This window comes from Balaenoptera ricei, chromosome 11, assembly GCF_028023285.1.
Source record: "Balaenoptera ricei isolate mBalRic1 chromosome 11, mBalRic1.hap2, whole genome shotgun sequence".
NCBI lineage: Eukaryota > Metazoa > Chordata > Mammalia > Artiodactyla > Balaenopteridae > Balaenoptera > Balaenoptera ricei.
This window is the reverse complement of record NC_082649.1, coordinates 63,062,623-63,079,394: the sequence shown is the minus strand read 5'-3', so window position 1 is coordinate 63,079,394 and position 16,772 is coordinate 63,062,623. Positions and strand designations below refer to the sequence as shown.

The following is a 16,772-nucleotide window of genomic DNA, read 5'->3' as shown; positions in this document are numbered from 1 at the left end:
GAGCTGTCAATCAAAATGCCCCTCCCTTTTCTTGCTGGAGCTGGGCCAATCAGATGTTCTCTCCTTGGAATCTGAATCCTATCTGGACACTGGCGGCGGGGGTGTTGGGGGGGCGAGGCGGGAAGTAGGAACTGATTGGTCCTGGCCCCATTAAGAGATTGTCTATTGGTGCCTAATACCCAGAAACCTGACCAACCTTTGCTGCTATATTTGCTGAGTGTTCAGTGTTTAGTTTCTTTCTGAACTTCCCCATAGCCTTCCAGTACATTTCTTTTTTTTAAAAAATAAATTTATTTATTATTCATTTTTGGCTGCGTTGGGTCTTTGTTGCTGCACGAGGGCTTTCTCTAGTTGTAGCGAGAGGGGGCTTCTCTTGTTGCAGAGCACGGGCTTTAGGCACACAGGCTTCAGTAGTTGTGGCACGCAGGCTCAGTATTTGTGGCTCGCGGGCTCTAGAGCGCAGGCTCAGTAGTTGTGGCACACAGGCTTAGTTGCTCCGCGGCATGTGGGATCTTCCCGGACCAGGGCTCAAACCCATGTCCCCTGCACTGGCAGGCGGATTCTTAACCACTTCGCCACCAGGGAAGTCCCAGTACATTTCTTTTATGCTAGAATGGGTTGTTGCTTGTAACCGAATAACTCTTACCAACATAGAAATTGATACATGGAAACTGGTGTTACTATTAATAGACCTTAAAGTGCGACATTGGCCAAGATGAAATGGGGTGGGACACTGGAAATTTCTATTATGCTTTTTAGCTGTAGCTTGTTATATCTGGAGATTCAGACCACCTACCTCTCACAGCAGGAGTTGAAGGACCTTGATAGAAAAATCTACAGAATTTGGAAAGGTGTGGGCTACTTCTTGCAGGCTTAGTAAAGGCACACAAAAAAAGAGTTGTCAAAACTGGCTCATATGAAAGCGGAAAGGGAGGCCTTTTCTAACTATGGCCAGCAACCCAAGATCTTATAATCATGCCTTGGAGAGTAGAAGAAACAGGTTTCTGTCCCAAGCTAATAATGGTGGAGGAAAAGCAGGGAGGTTGGAAACAGTGGTGTGCTGGAGCCGGCTTATACTGACCCAGGTCGACATCTCTTTCCAAATCTGCTTTCAGGGATGTCACGTCGGTAGCTTGACATGGGCCGTGGTGGGAGTATTTACATCAGATAAATCAGAATATGCTACAAATAAGGGATTTCTTTTTTCTTGTGAAGAGCTAACTGTTAAATTATTTGCCAGCATACTGATGATTGGAAATATAGAGATAGAGGTAAGAATGGGAGCTGGGAGAAGCCTGACACTCTCCCCTCCTCCCACGCTCCCTCAAGGGATCATGTCCCTGTACTCTTACAGGGCAAAGGAGATATTACTCCAATTTAAAGAGCTGTCCAGTGGAATACAGACTGGGGTAGGGGCAGTTTTCTTTTTTAAACAATATTTCTGTACGGTGGCTGCCTGAGGCCAGGATGCAGGCAATTCAGCTAAGGGGTGAAGGAGGGCAAATCATCTATTGCTAAAAGGCAGTAATATCCAGTCCTGATTCTAGATTGAAGGACCATAACCTGACAAGATCTAATGAGTTGGTAAAATGCGAGAGATAGAAATCATACTAGTGTTTCAAGGGAGTTGTATTGCCACAGAAACTTCAGTCCAGGGAAATAACAGCCCAAGATTGCTCAAACCTGAAAACAGTTTCCAGGGCTCACTGGTAACCAACAGAGAATACAATAAGCTGTTCATCCCATAGAAGAAATTGCTTCCCAGTGCTCCTGTCTCATGAGGGAGTAAGACAGTGGATGAGGAATGCTCCCAGAAGCAGGACCAAGAAATCCTTCCACTGTCAAGGCCAGAAGTACATACTCCCAGGTATACTGTGGACTGGCACTTCTGGATGTGGTTTCTCTTTTTCTAAATGTTTTTGTTGTTTTGGCCATGCCACGCAGCTCGTGGGATTTTAATTCCCTGACCAGGGATTGAACCCAGGTCCTTGGTAGTGAGAGCTCAGAGTCCTAACCACTAGACCGCCAGGAATTCCTCTTTTTCTAAATAGAGATTTTTATTGAAGTTAACATGTTTATCCTATGCTATTGTCTATGTGATGGCTGGCCTTTGGGTACTGGGCCATGAGGAGCTAACTTTGGACAGATTAAGAAGAAAAAATTAGCCAAATATCGTGAACTTACTTTGACATTGTTTTTGGTGCTGGGGATACCTCCGTGAGCAAGTAGAGTCCATGCTCTCGCAGGGCTTACATTCTAGTGGGGAAGACAGGCAATGAGCAAGTACATATATAACATATCAGAGCGCGGTAAGTGCTGGATGGGGCTGGTAATTAGATAGGTTGGTAAGGGAAGAACTGAAGAAAATGTGGAAGTGACCTATGTGGATATAATGGCTGAAGGAAAAGCAAGTTCCAAGGGCCTTTGCCCTGAGGCAAGAGCACGCCTGGTGTGTGTAAGGAACAGCAAGGAAGACAGTGTGGCTGAAGCACAGAGAGTTGGGGTGAAGATGAGGTCAGAGAGGAGTAAGGGCTAAATTATGTAAAACCATGGTAATAACGTCTACTTGGAGTACATAGAAGCCACGGGTGGATTTTGAGCTCTGGCTGCTATTTGAGAATAGACTGCTGGGGACAAGAGTAGAAATGGGGGCAAGCTGTAAGGCTACTGAAATAATACTTGTGAGAGACGATGGTTATTGAATAAGGTTGATAGTCGAAAGTTCCCTTTCTCTAGAATTTCCTTTTCTGTTATCTATGACAGAACTCCTAATCCTTTTACAACTCAGCTCAGATAATCCAAATCCAAGACAGAAACACCACAATTCAAAGCAGCAGATAGTAACTACTTCTGTGAAGAGGGAGGAGAATCTAACCTAAGCTATTCAAAAATTTTAACTTGTGAGCTATAACACACACACAGAAAACTGCAATTAGACATATATGCTTAGCTTAACACATGATTATAAAGACAGCACTTATAAAGAGAACCATCTAGGTGGGAAATTAGAACATTGCCAAAGACCTAGTCACAATGCCTCCTTCCGCCTATTACTAACCTCTACCCTGCCTTTAATGGACTAATCCCTGCTTTTCTTTATGCATCCCTAAACAGTGTATTTAATTTTGCCTGATTTTGAACCTCATAAAATCGTATAGTATAGTTTGGTGACTGGCTTCTTTCACTCAATATTATGTTTTTAAGATTCATCCATAAACTTGTACAAGGCTATATCTCATTCTCATTACCGCATAAAATTACATTTTAAAAATGTACCACAATTTATTAATTTATTCTACTGCTGATGGACATTAGGTTGTTCTAATTTGAGTCTATTTGGTTGTATTACAGTGATAATAAGAAACCTTGTTCACGTCTCCTAGAGCATGTGTGCATGGATTTCTCTAGGTTTCATACCTACCAGTGGAAAACCCAAGTCATGAGTATATGTAAAGAGTTTAAGTAAAGTTAAACTGTTTTGCAAAATGGTTGTACCAATTTACACGCTCCAGCAGTGCATTAAACTTCCTGTTGCTCTACATCTTTGCCAGCAGTTGATATTTGTTAGATTCTAAAACTTTTACAAATCTGATAGGTGTGTAGGGATATTTCACTCTGGTTTTAATTTGAATTTCCCTGATTACTAATTAGGTTGTGTGCTCTTTCATATGCCTATTGATTATTCAGGTTTCCTCCTTTGTGATGTGCCTTTTCAAATCTCTTGCCATTTTTCCTACTGTGTTGTCTATTTTGTATTGATTTATAGATGTTAATAAAAATCTCCTCTGAATATTAGACTTCTGTTGGATGTAAGTGTTTTATATATTTTATCCACTTGACAGCTTGCCTTTTCATTCTTTTTAATGATCTATTTTCATGAATTTATGTTCTAAATTTTAATGTAGTCAAGTTTATCAGCCTTTTTAAAATTTCATGGTCACATAGATAGTTCCCTGTATTATCTTCTAAAACGTTTATAGATTTGCCTTTCAAATATAGATACACCTGGAACTGATTTTAAGTACAAATAAGGTCAGATTCCTAGGTACCATACAGTTTTAGGTAGGGGTCCATATCTTTTGGGGGGGGACACGATTGAACTCACAACCTGGGACAAAATATGTAACAAGAATATCTCTAAGAATAATATCATCTACTTAATAAAACTAGTCTGATGGTTGGGTACATTTAATTCTTCCACAAAACACTGTAAAAGTAAGCCAGTCCCCAAGCTCTCTGTCCACCCAGCTGTCTTATAAACACTTGGTCAAGCATCCTCTCCGAGGGCATTTTCATCGGCTGCATGAGATTTAGCTGTTGAAGTAGCTGCACAGTGAATATGTGTGCTCTCTGGTCCAGTGCCATTTGGTTGAACTCATCTTTTAGATACAAACCAAGCATCCAGAGAACAGCTGATCTGTACTGGGTCAGCCTGTGCCCTCAGCTATTCCATCATCATCTTATTAACCTGCTTCTGTGGGTGCTTGCAAACCCCAACAAGCATTTTGAAAGCCTCTTTGGCCTCTGCTGGGCCAACTGTGATAGAGAAAGGATAGATTTTTCTGTGAGGCCCCAGAAAAATCTGTGTCCATGAAGCCTGTAAGGGGGACCAGTCTTTAGTCTTTGTAATTGAATAAATGGGAAATCTTATGAAGCGATAAAATACATATCAATGAATTGACCTGATCCTTGTCATCATGGCAGGGAATGTCCCAAGAGTTAATAGACGATCATGGCTCTCATTAAGACCCTTTATGTCTTATGCTATCACGCAAACTTCTTAATCTCCTTCATCTCAAGACCTGCCATGTGACTTTGGCCTGAATATCATCCCTTGACAACTCTTCCTCCATTCACTGCATAAATCCAGTGAATCTTTTGGGGCTTAACTCTCATTATGTCTTGTGCTTACAGCAGTGCCTGTCATACAATAGGTACTTAATAACATTTGTAGGATGAATTAAAGAAAGTATTAGCCTTACCTTTTGTCTCCCAGATCATCTTTCTCAAAATGTCCCTTTATTTTTGATTATACTAATTATGGAGTCCTGGTCCGAGAGGAATGTGAAAACCTCCATCCTTAGAAGTCTGTGAGATGTGAAACAGGCTCTAGAATATATTCAAAAGCTGTCTTTTGGCCATACAGCAGAAAGGTCTGGCCATTGCCGCTTCAGGGGAGAGTATTTTCGTCATCTAAATTGGGACAGGGCATCATTGAGTTCTACAACATGAAATGCAAAGGCTGCAAAGACTGTCCATTCTGCCCCCTGCCACCATGGGGAAGAGGTTCAGAGGGGAATGAGTTTGGCCCAGGTCAGCCAGGCAAGCAGTGGGAGAGTCAGTTAGGATGAGAACAGGCTCCCAGGACAGTGCTCCTTCCTGCCTACCCAGCCTGAACCCAAACTGCAAAATATCAGGAACCCTGAAAAGTGAAGGAGAAGTGATTTATGATGTGTCAGTGTCACATAATTTTTTAAAATGATGCCTTAGGATATAACATTGGTTTTGACATACCTTTAAAAATATTAATTTTAATGGGTTTCTCAGAGGCCTTTCATGACATAGACCACAGGTATTACCCTGGGCTGGAGCAGCTGTCTGGCAGCGCTCAGCATGCAGTCATGCAAAATCCTAAATAACACTGCCAATCTGTATGTGGTGTTTCACAGAGGATGACCTTGGACCTTTAGCAACATCCTTGCCATATATCTTTGGAAGTTCTGGTCCTGAGGTGTTTGTCTTGGTAAATATAAGCTCTGGTCACCATCAAAATAAAAGGACCAGGGACATTTTCTGGAAAGTAAGGGAACACATCATCTGATATTGAAAATTAAAAGGGAAGTCACGTGGAGATGTCCTTTGCTTCTGACTCCTGTTGGTGTGTGAGGGTTTCTCCAAAGGTGGGTACCAACTGTATTCCCTGACCCATTCTGACATTGTGACCAGTGGCATGCGTTGGGGAGGCAGTGGTGGTAAGTTGTCACAGAGCAGAAGGACACATCAGAGCTGGACATGCCCATGCTGGAGGGTCCTCACTAGGGCCCAGTGGCTTCCTTGGTGGCAGCCTCCCCTTCGTTTTGTATCGAGCTAGATGTGCTTAAGTTGACTTGATCACTAAGGCCTCTAGTGACACTGTCGTAGGATGGTGGGAAAGATGTGGCAGAGGCAGTTTCAGATTTGCCTGGGAGCACACAGTTTTCATTTGCCACGAATGCAACAAAGCCTTCATCTGGGAGTGACACAGCCACCTCCTCAGCCCTGGGCACAGGCGGGGGATTGGCGATCGTCATGGAGCGGTGCAGCACGTAGCTCCGATAGGCCTTTTGGATGACAGTGGCTGAAATGTCTTCTTGCTTCCACCGGAGGGTGGTTGCTATTGGTTCATAGGATGCTTTTGAAAGATTAGTTGCCATAAATTTCTCCTCCATATTTGCCTTCAGAGAATCCAACTCCCCAGATTCTCCCAGAACATTCTTGGTGAAGGCAAACAGGATGTCCAAACAGTGGATCTTATCTCCAGGGACCAAGGGCAAGTCCATGTGGATTAATATATTCCCATTGGGTTTTGGGATTCGCAGGGGGCCAGAGAGCGTGTCTGCAAAGTCTGAGAGGGCAGAGAAGGTAATGAACTGGGTGGCCTCCGGGTCGAACTTTTCCCAAGTCTCGTAGAACATGTCAAAGTCATCTTCGCTCAGGGGCTCCGTACTCTCCTCCGTGGCCACATTGAAGTTTTCCAGAATCACCGCGATGTACATGTTGACCACGATGAGGAAGGAGATGATGATGTAGGTAGTGAAGAAGAGGATGCCCACGATGGGGTTCCCACAGTCCCCTCTGGTGCTGTTGCTGTTGGGAAGGCTGGGGTCGCAGTAGGGAGGCCCCGTGTTGAGGATGGGGCTGAGGAGCCCGTCCCAGCCTGCCGACGTGGTGATCTGGAAGAGGCACAGCATGCTGTTGGCGAAGGTCTGGAAGTTGAACATGTCATCAATGCCAGCCTCCCACTTGACGTAGGCGAAGTTGGCCATGCCGAAGATGGAGTAGATGAACATGACCAGGAAGAGCAGCAGCCCAATGTTGAAGAGGGCGGGCAGGGACATCATGAGCGCGAAGAGCAGTGTGCGGATGCCCTTGGCCCCGCGGATCAGCCTGAGGATGCGGCCGATCCGGGCCAGGCGGATGACTCGGAAAAGCGTTGGGGAGAATAAATTTCCAAGTGATGTAAGAACTGCAGAAAACACCAGGCCTTCAAAAGTGAGGGGAAATGATCTAATTAGTACTTCCAATCACGAGCCCTGACAAAGTTGGCTGGATCACATCCCCTCTTCTCTGCCTGGTATGGACCTCCAAGTGAGCATCCATATTCAGGGACTCTGGACCCTCTGAGCCTGGCACAGTGGATGGCATAAAGTAGGGGCTCAGTAAGTGTCCATTGCATAAACCCTGTCTCCCTCGAGTAAGTCTCACCTTTCCCACCATGTTCTTATCTTTCCCTCCATCCAGATACATTCTTAGTCAACCTACATGGTCAAAACCCAACTTCTGCAGCCTAGTTCAGCTGCAAGTGATTGCACCCTGTTCCACATGCTCACAGTCCTTTGTCTGTTTCCGTCTGTAACACAGACCTGGCTCTTCCCTGAGAATTCAGCCTTTGGGTCATGCCTTTACTTCCACCCTGGTCCTGTGCTCTGTGAAGGCTGGGACGCACTATGATTCATCTCCCTATCTCCTACTGCGAAGATTGACTCAGTTCCTGGCACATGGTCCTGTGGATAATTGTACAGGGCCTAGTATTAATTATAAGGGGCCTGAGGACTTGGGCAACTTGCTGACAGCTAAAACAGAATGGTTTTGAATGGCCACCTGTCTGCATAATAGATTTTATTTGTTTCTTTCATTTCCAGCTGTGTTTGAACTCTGTGTTAGGGCCTAGAGATGGGCTGGTTTAAGGTCATTTATAGCCCCCTAACACGAAATATGAACAAGAGTGTGTATGTCTCCCTACGTTATATCTAACTTGAAGATTTGTGAAGCTTGGTCCTGGGGACCTGTGGAGGCCTGTTAAGACCACCAAAGATTAGGCAAGGCCTTTAGGTCAAACAGGATTCAAAACCTCTCAGGAGAAATGGTGAGGGGTATGATAGAACTCTCTCTCCTTGCCAGGGTGCCCTTGATCCCATTCTCCTACTCGCCTTTTGTCCTATGAATATGGGTGGTCACAGTATTGTGTTGGAAGGAGGAAGGAAATGGAGGAGAAATGGGATAATTATAATTTTGTATTATGAAATATTTATGAAAGCCCCTCTCTTAAAGTCCAGTTTAACTGGGGCATTTTCCCATAGTGTGAGATACATATGTGTTTTTATAATCTACTAGGATTCTGCCAGCCAACTAGCCTACCTTTACTAGGGAGAATGAGTCTTCATACTTGTAACAATTAGACAATCAATACATGTCTTACAGGTGGAAAGGAAGAAAGGGGGAGAGGGAGGGAGGGTGGAAGAATGGCTAGTGGGTTCTTGCACTTGTTTTCGAGCTGTTGTTATGAGTGATTTCTGTCCAGTGACAGGTGTTGCTGTGTAGGTCATAGGAATTGGTAGTTAAGGTGTCCCCATGAAAGAATGGAGTACTCTGAGTATATTTTATTTCTATAGTACTGATATGGGAAGTCACATAAGCAAGCTCCCTTCTCTAATATAAAATAAAAAATGGTCTTTAGAGTCTCTCACTTTGGAAGGCAAACAAACAAACAAAACAAACCTCCCCTGCCCCGCCCCTGGAAAACCCAGCAGCAATAGGAAAATAAAACAAAACAAAAAACAAAAATAAATTTAAACTCCCCAAACAAACACAACCCAAGGCTGTGTTTCAGCACCAGGATAGAGAGATTAAGTGTCGCTGAGTTGTATTCAGATGCTATTAGCTCTTGATGGTAAATCAATGGAAAATAAAATCTACAGCTATGCCCTGACATGAAAAGTAAGCAGGTCATGATATAATAGGTCAGGATATATTTACAATGCAAAGTAAACCTGGCGTGCTGGGATTTGGCCTTTATAGGATCCAACTTTGGCTAAACCACACGAAGGCCAGGGACGGTATCTTGATCGTTGGTAGGAGGCTATTCGTTTATTAAAAAGAACATTAGCATGGTCTAAATTCAGCTCCACCCTTTACAAACTATATGACCTTGCATAACTTTCTTAATCTCTGAGGCTCCATATTAAATGTATAAAATGAGTATAGTAACACTCCTTCCCAGGGCTGTTGTGGAGATCCGTGGATCCCAGCCCAGTGCTCAGAACTCAGCAAGCACTCAATTATGGTGGCTCCAATCCCCACTTTAACCTCTGACTCCATTCATTTTCTCTAAACACCGTTGGCCCCCAAATACTGAGCCTGTCATTCAGCAACACCCAGACTAGGTCATAATAGCATTGATCTCTTGGCATTGGTCCCTTGACTTTTCTGTCACTCATATTTCCTAAGTGGACAGTTATACAGAGATTTAATTCCAGACCCTTGACTTAAGAATCTCCTTTGAACAATCTCCTCCTAGTCTTTCCTCACTCTTCTGGCAACCACCTCCTTTTCCAGAAAGTATTTTATGACTCACCTCACACCACACCACCCACTCTCTGCTTTGAAGGCCATAAAGATAAGACCCATTGGAAACTCCATCATCTTAGGTTTTCTTGTGAGTGATTGTTCCCGATAGGCTCCCAAATTTCTGGCGATGGCTGCGCACACAGTAGGTGCCTGAATACCCTTCATGGCAGCATGGAGAAGGCTAGTGAAACCTCTGCATTTCACTGAGAGGCCCGGGGCATTTTAAATCTGCTGCTCTTGCAAAGCAGCAAATACTGGGCTCCTCTAACATACAACGTAGGTTTTTAAAAGTTTGTTAGCTGTCCCCTTGGTTTTGAAAGAGCAGCCAAAACAAGCCCAAGCAGAGGCTGGGTGTCCCCACCACATGCGATGCCCACTTACTTCCAATGGAGAGGACCACGACAATAAGGTCAAACACATTCCAGCCATTGGTGAAGTAGTAATGCCTCAAGGCGAACATCTTCATGACACACTCGCCTGTGAAGACGGCCACAAAGAACTGGTTGATTTTGTTTAGGATTTTTGTCTTTTCTTCACTCTGCTCATCAGTCTCCACCATCATGGTGATCATGTTGAGGCAGATGAGGACCATGATGATGATGTCGAAAGTTTGCCTGGTCACGATGTCAAAGACAAAGCCCTGGTACTTGTTCTGAGAAAACAAGGGATGGTACATCAGGCCTTTTGGCCACATAAACCACGCATCTGGAGAGGCTGTGTTCTTCACAGATGGGTTTTTAAAGTCTGTCTCTTTTGTCTCCCTCACACTCCACATCCCAACAGAAGCAGAGTCCTAACCCTCCAAAATCTCACTCTTAGTTGTTTCTACCTCATTGCTTCTCCTGGCCCCATGAAGTCACTAGGCACTTTGTCCTTGTCCATGCTCTTCCCTCCACTTGCAGTGCCCCTCCAGTCCTTTCTCTTGGCCATCTAAATCCCCACAGCCTTGAAGCTGCTGCATATCACAGGGAGATAAGCTCAGTGCTTTGTGATGACCTAGAGGGGTGGGATAGGGAGGATGGGAGGGAGGCTCAAGATGGAGGGGATATGGGGATATATGTATACATATAGCTGATTCACTTTGTTGCCCAGCAGAAACTAACACAACATTGTAAAGCAAGTATACTCCAATTAAGATGTAAAATCAATCAATCAATCAATCCCCATAGCGTTGAGTGATCCATCTCTCTTAAGCCCCACTTCCTCCAGGGAATCTTCCTCAATCCCATCCTCCAGGGAATCTGCCTCAATCACCTCACACCGCATTGCTCTGTCCCTTCTTTGGGCTCCCACAACCTTTACAGTCTTGAGTTCTAGCGTTTCATGTATACTTCTCTTTTCTGCTAGACAACAAGCTCTTTGAGGATAGAGCCATGTCTTATTTAATTTTGTGTTCCTGTAGTGCCCTGCATAGAGTGAGAGTTCAAGAACTGCTTGAAAAAGTATTTATTTGAGGGTAAAGTCAAGTGTAGTGGTGCAACTGATTCCTGCAAATGTTCTTTTTATTTCTGGGCTGTGCAGATGTCTAAGCAGGTCTTGGTTGTTTGCATTCTTGGAGAGAGGCAGAGTGGCCTGGACAACCAAGAGATCATTTTTAGGGGGATATTTTTACGGTGTTTAAAATTTTTTTCCTGGTGTGGCCCTCTAGACTTTCCTGTGCTGTTAACATCTTACTGGTCTGTGAGCTCTTGATTCCAACCTCATCCTCCACCCTCACCTTCTCAGACATTTCTGAGCTCTGTGGAACTCACCTGCCTTGATCTGCAAACTTCTCCTCCTACTCAGTGGCTGCTCAATCTCCTCACGCCATGGACCCCAGGGCTGGGGGCAGAGTGGAGGTCCCTCTTGTTCCCTATTGTCACTCCCAGACCTTTGTTCCTCCTGTGTCTTGTAAAACCCTTCCTCCTCTGATGCCTGTGTCATCAAGTTAGCCTTCCTTTGCCCCCTCTTCATTGCTACCACTTACTGACCTCCTTGGTCCCTCTGCTTCATTACTGATGAGTGAGACTCTTGGCCACACTTGGCCACTCTTGGCTATTAGCTCTCGGTTCCTTACCTAAATCTCTAATGACCTAGTTTTTCCTAACTTAAGAGAAAAATCTTCCTGAATCTCACATCTCTCTCCAGCTACCAGCCTACTTCTCTCTTCACTTTCACAGTTAAATTTCTTGAAGGAGTTGTGTGCAATCACTGTTTCCCATTCACGCCTCAGCCTACTCCAACATAGCTTTTGTCCCCATCCTGCCATTGAAATGGTTCTTGTTAAGATCACTCGTAACGTCCAAAATACTGGTTTGGCATTGCTTACCGCCCCCTCTGCCTTGAAACTCTCTTTTCTTGGTTCCCAGAGGGCTTACTTCCCTGGTTCTTTTCTTGCCTTTCTGTCTGCTCTTTTTTGAGTCTTCTTTACTCAACCTTTAGATATTAGCATTCCTCAAGGCTTAGTCCTATGTACCCTTTGCTCTTCACCCCATTCTTTCTCCCTTGGCAATTTCTCCAGCCTGTGAATTAATATGTGTGTGATTTTTACTAATTGTTTTCCTGTGTCACTGGACTGTCACCTCTGTGAGGGCAGGAACATCTCACTGCTCTATCCCCAGTGTCTGCATAGTATCTGGAATGCAATAGATGATCAATAGGCAGATGAATGAATGGATGACAGAACGGACAGCTCTGAATTACACACACTTCAAACAGAATTATAAAGCCACTCCACTAGGTTGATTACATTTAATTCTGTGCAACAGGCACTTCCCGAATGTGTACTATGTGCAGGGCTCTGCATGAGTGGCTGTGAGGGAGAAAGGAACCTGTCGTGAGTCTCACCAGGGAGCTCCCAGGAGCCACAAAGGGGAGAAGGGCTGTGACAGAGGCTGGTTCCTGCTTTCTGCTTCATGGTGGGGATGGGTTGCTACCCTGCAGAGTCTGAGCAAAGAATCAGAGTGGGTCTGGCTCCAGGCATAGCTGCTGGCTCATGTCTTTTCTGGGATGCTGAGCCACTAATAGCTTTCATTTCATCACTGAAAATGGCAAAAAAAAAAAAAAAAAAAAAAAAAAAAAGAGGCCCATTCATGACTTCTAATTAAACAGAGCAGGCAACATTACTAAGTTCTGGGCACCAAGTTTGCCCTGGATATTCAGCTGCTGGGGAGTGGAGCAGCTTTCTAGCTGCTCTTGGCTTAGCTTGTGGGCAGGGATCACTTCTTTGCAACCCTCGGGGCTCTCAGAGATGATGAAGCGGGTGACTGATGATGTGATATTCTGGAGCCTATTATTTTCCTATAAAGTGGAGTATGCGAAACCTGCTTTTAGTGATTTCTATAGTAGGGAATGTTATAGAATAAAATTTCCCAGTCTTGTGGAAGCCTTAGTCTCTGCTATGGATGAAGCATAAGATTTAGAACTTGGGCTTCACGTGTGGCAAGGAGTAGTATGTACATGCCTGTGTTGGAGGTCCCTATGTCATCCGAGGCTGGCCCTGCCATGAACTGGCACCCATGCACCTGTGGAGCAGAGTCCTGTGCCAATGCTCAGCTTACCTGACCAGCTCAACCTGTTGGGACCCCTCAGGGAAGAAGATGGCCTTTCCAGTGCCAATAATCTAGTGAGGAGGAAACTGGAGCTGGGAAGGTGAGTCTTAGGTGGGAGTGGGCATTTCTCTTATTGCTTGGGCTTCTTTCTTGGCTCTGGACTTTGTGGAGGGCAGATGATCAGGCTTGTCTCACTGTGGGGTGGGTGCCAAGACGTTGCCTGCCATATGGATGCCGGCCAGGAGCTAGGATGGGCCAAGGCTCGTGGGCCCTGGAGAGCAGCCAGATGCAATTGCTGCCTGGGCCCTGATCTGCTAGTTTCCCTTTTGGTATCCCTAAACCTCAAAGTCTTGTTTAAATGTTCCAGCCTTGCCTCAGCTATGCTAAAGGGAACAAAGGAAATAATGTTTGTCGTGCCTGGACCAGAATATTAAGGAGAAAGCCATGTTCCTCCAATAAAGCTATTATAGTGTGGATAGTTAGTTAGTAATATACACCCCCTCCCATCCAAAGGGATGGCTAATGTCAGGAACACAGCTGGGCTATGAGGTCTCACTTTGCTTATCCGTATGGAAGACCTCCTCCAGTGCCAACCTTGGAGGACCTTGGGGATGGCTTCATTAGGAGACATGATGATTTTGTTGTAGGTCTTCCTGCCCAACCACTGACTTCCACTCCTACTGCAGTGCCTGGAATTTCAGCATTAGGTTCCTACCTCTGTATTAAGATAGTGTCCTTTCCAGGGTCCCTTTTGGAAATGCAGCTCACCCTGTCCCAAGGAAATTGTCTTCCTTGAGAGGAGGAAGCTATGGTGGCCTGTGGGATTGGCTGATAAGAGGGGAGAAGCTGAGATGTTATAGAGAGAAGGATCAAGTATGTAGGGAAGGGTACCCAAAACTGTCATGATTTTGCCAAGGGTTGACCCCAGCACAGAACACCTTGGTGTCTGTTCAAATGTGGATTCAACCTCAGTCCAGCCAGCAGAAAAGGTCAGCAGGGATCTAACTGCTCGCTTCTCATTAGGTCTTAGGATCCTTCTCCCATAACCCTTGCTTGACTCTGATTGGCTGGGCTCAGCCTTTCACCTACATCTTCTAATTTTGAGCCTGTTCCTGCCCACTGGACATTGGAGGGATACTCCCTGAGCCTTAGGGACTCTCCCTCAGGCTAACTCAACCCCAGTCATCTTGATCTTATGAGGTATTTGGAAGGACACCTCTGCCCCTACAGAGGTCTGAACATCTTATCACTCCCCATTGTAACACTTCTTATCAGAATGGAGAATAGTAATACATTTGTGACCACTGTTTCCAAGTAAAGCATGTGAAAGGTCATAGCATTTTCTTTCCTTCCTGTAAATGTTTTTAAGACTTTGTGCTCATGAAGTTTTTAGTACCTTATGCAAACCCCATGCCTTGATTTAGAAATTCTAATGTCTTGGTCAACAGAATGTATGTCTCCCTGATTCATTTAGGGAAAGGCCTGTACCTTTGCTGAAGGTCCTTAGGTTTTGCCCTTGTGTGGGGAAGGGCTAATGGGATTGTGCCATGGATCTTTGTGAATAAAGGAATCACAGGGGAGTATGCCTCTAAGTTTTGGTCAATCTTTCAACACTAGAGTAGGATAATTTTTGGTTCCTATTGTGTCACCTGACCATGACCATGACTGGGCCCAGGATCCCAGGGTGGTTGGGTTTGGCCATTTCCTCTCTGTCTTCCTGTAGGCATGGGGTAGAATGTGGGGTGAGGCTGCCAATCCATTGCAACCTACATCAAAATGCGTAACAACAAATGTTTCATCTCAGGGCTCTAACCATCTTTACTATCATTTAGCCTAATCTGTTCCTGATCTGGTGCTGGAACCTTAAGCCTGTTGGGCAACTCAAGTACTTCCCTAAACAGGTCTATTTGGAACACCTGCAGGAGTATGTTCACTCCAGAAGATCAGAGTTGCTTCTTGTAGACTTTTCTTCCTTGAGCCTGGGAACTCTCATTACCTTATCCTCAAACTCAACCCAGATCTCCTCCTCCACAGAGAGCATTGGCCAGACGCCTACCAGCACAGGCATGGACTGTCAGGTTGGATTTCCAGACACTCTCTGCTAGAGAGGCGAGCTCTGGGGCTTACCAGGGGCCGTGGGATGGGCTTCTGGGGCTTCTTGGAGCCCAGTTTCTTCATGGCATTGTAGTACTTCTTCTGCTCCTCTGTCATAAAGATGTCCTGGCCCCCTAAGTGCAGAGAGATAGCATAACACACACCACTGTTATTGCCCCCAGATGGCAGCCTTCAGCCCTCTCTGGGCCCAGACCCCAGACAGGGGTGAAGCCTGCAATCAGGGGGCAAAGGTCGGTGTTGGTGCTAAAGGCCAAGATTGGGCTCCTGGTCAGGCATGGGGGCTGTGACTAGTGTTGCTTCAGTCACGAGGCCCGGGGACCGACGGTAAGTCTAAGACTCATCACTACCACAGAAACACCTGAGCCCCACTTATCTTTTTTTTCTGTTGGTTGAAGTTGTCAATGATGACCCCAACGAAGAGATTGAGTGTGAAGAAGCCACCAAAAATGATGAAGATGATGAAGTACAAGTACATGTACACGTTGTCCTCCCACTTGGGCTGCATGTTCACCTGTGAGCAGACAAGTGGGGGCATGGGGACGAGGGGGCATCTTAGTTTGTGTTTACCCCAAAGAACCCTGAGACAAGGACCTGGCTGCAGGTGGCTTATTTGGGAGGTGATCCCAGGAAGCAGAAGTGAGAGAGGGGGAGGCAGGAACAGGATAAAGGCAGCACCACTACCATGGGCAACAGGCACTCCATGCTCTAAGGATTGTAGAACACACTTCAGAATTGTACCTCCAAGGGACAGGGAAGTGAGAGCTTTTATCTACAGACTCCCAGAGCTTATCTGTGAGGGTTGCCCCTGTGGACTCGCAGTCCTCTGCCCTTGGGGGAAGAGGTGCTGAGCCAGCTCCGAGGCACTGAAGAAAATCAAATCTCAGACAGAATAAGAAACAAAGGATGAGAGTGAACTTAGAGGTGGGTTGAGGGGATATGGGGCAGGGCATCAGCGGTGTCTTGTGCCCCAGCAGGAAAGGGTCCTTCCCCAACAGCACCCATCTCTTCCACCTGGCTGCCGTGGCAGTACCTGAAATTCCACTGTTCTAGCTAGCCACTGCCCTCGCCCCCGCCTCTGCCCAGGGAGTGCCCTCATGCACAGTCCTTTAGAGGTTATCTGATAATTTCCTCAATGGTGAACAGAGGAAGAACTTGAGAAGCCTAGGAGACTAGGTCAGCTTAAATATCCAACAGAAGGCCAGCTGGACACTGCTCCGTGGGGGGATAGTGCCAGACTGCTGGGTGATCGCCTCTTCCAGCACCAAGGCCACCTTCACCCCATTTCAAATAGACTAATGTGGGCGGGAGGCACAGAGGGGGAGGCGGTAGGCACCACGGGCTGAGACTCACTTCCCGGGAATCGACAGCTGCATACATGATGTCCATCCAGCCTTTAAAGGTTGCCTGGAAACAAGGAACAGAGGCCACTCAGTGTCTGCCCATCCACCTACATTGGGCTCTGTTTTGATTCACTTATTTGTCTGTTTTTCTCATAGAGCATTGGCCCCCCTGGAGTCAGTT

The 16,772-nt window shown here is 45.7% G+C and overlaps 1 protein-coding gene across 1 annotated transcript in view; it reads right to left on the bottom strand.

Moving 5' to 3' along the window:
* Positions 1-5,042: 5,042 nt before the first annotated feature.
* SCN10A (sodium voltage-gated channel alpha subunit 10) overlaps positions 5,043-16,772 on the bottom strand; it is a 103,017-nt gene continuing 91,287 nt past the window's right edge. Inside the window, exons 30-35 of the mRNA XM_059939407.1 lie at positions 16,602-16,655; positions 15,625-15,762; positions 15,264-15,368; positions 9,988-10,258; positions 5,515-7,243; positions 5,043-5,422 (exon numbers count right to left, since the gene is read on the bottom strand). Coding sequence (XP_059795390.1) covers positions 6,036-7,243; positions 9,988-10,258; positions 15,264-15,368; positions 15,625-15,762; positions 16,602-16,655 — 1,776 coding nt within the window. The 3' untranslated portion in view covers positions 5,043-5,422; positions 5,515-6,035. The remainder of the gene's footprint in view (positions 5,423-5,514; positions 7,244-9,987; positions 10,259-15,263; positions 15,369-15,624; positions 15,763-16,601; positions 16,656-16,772) is intronic.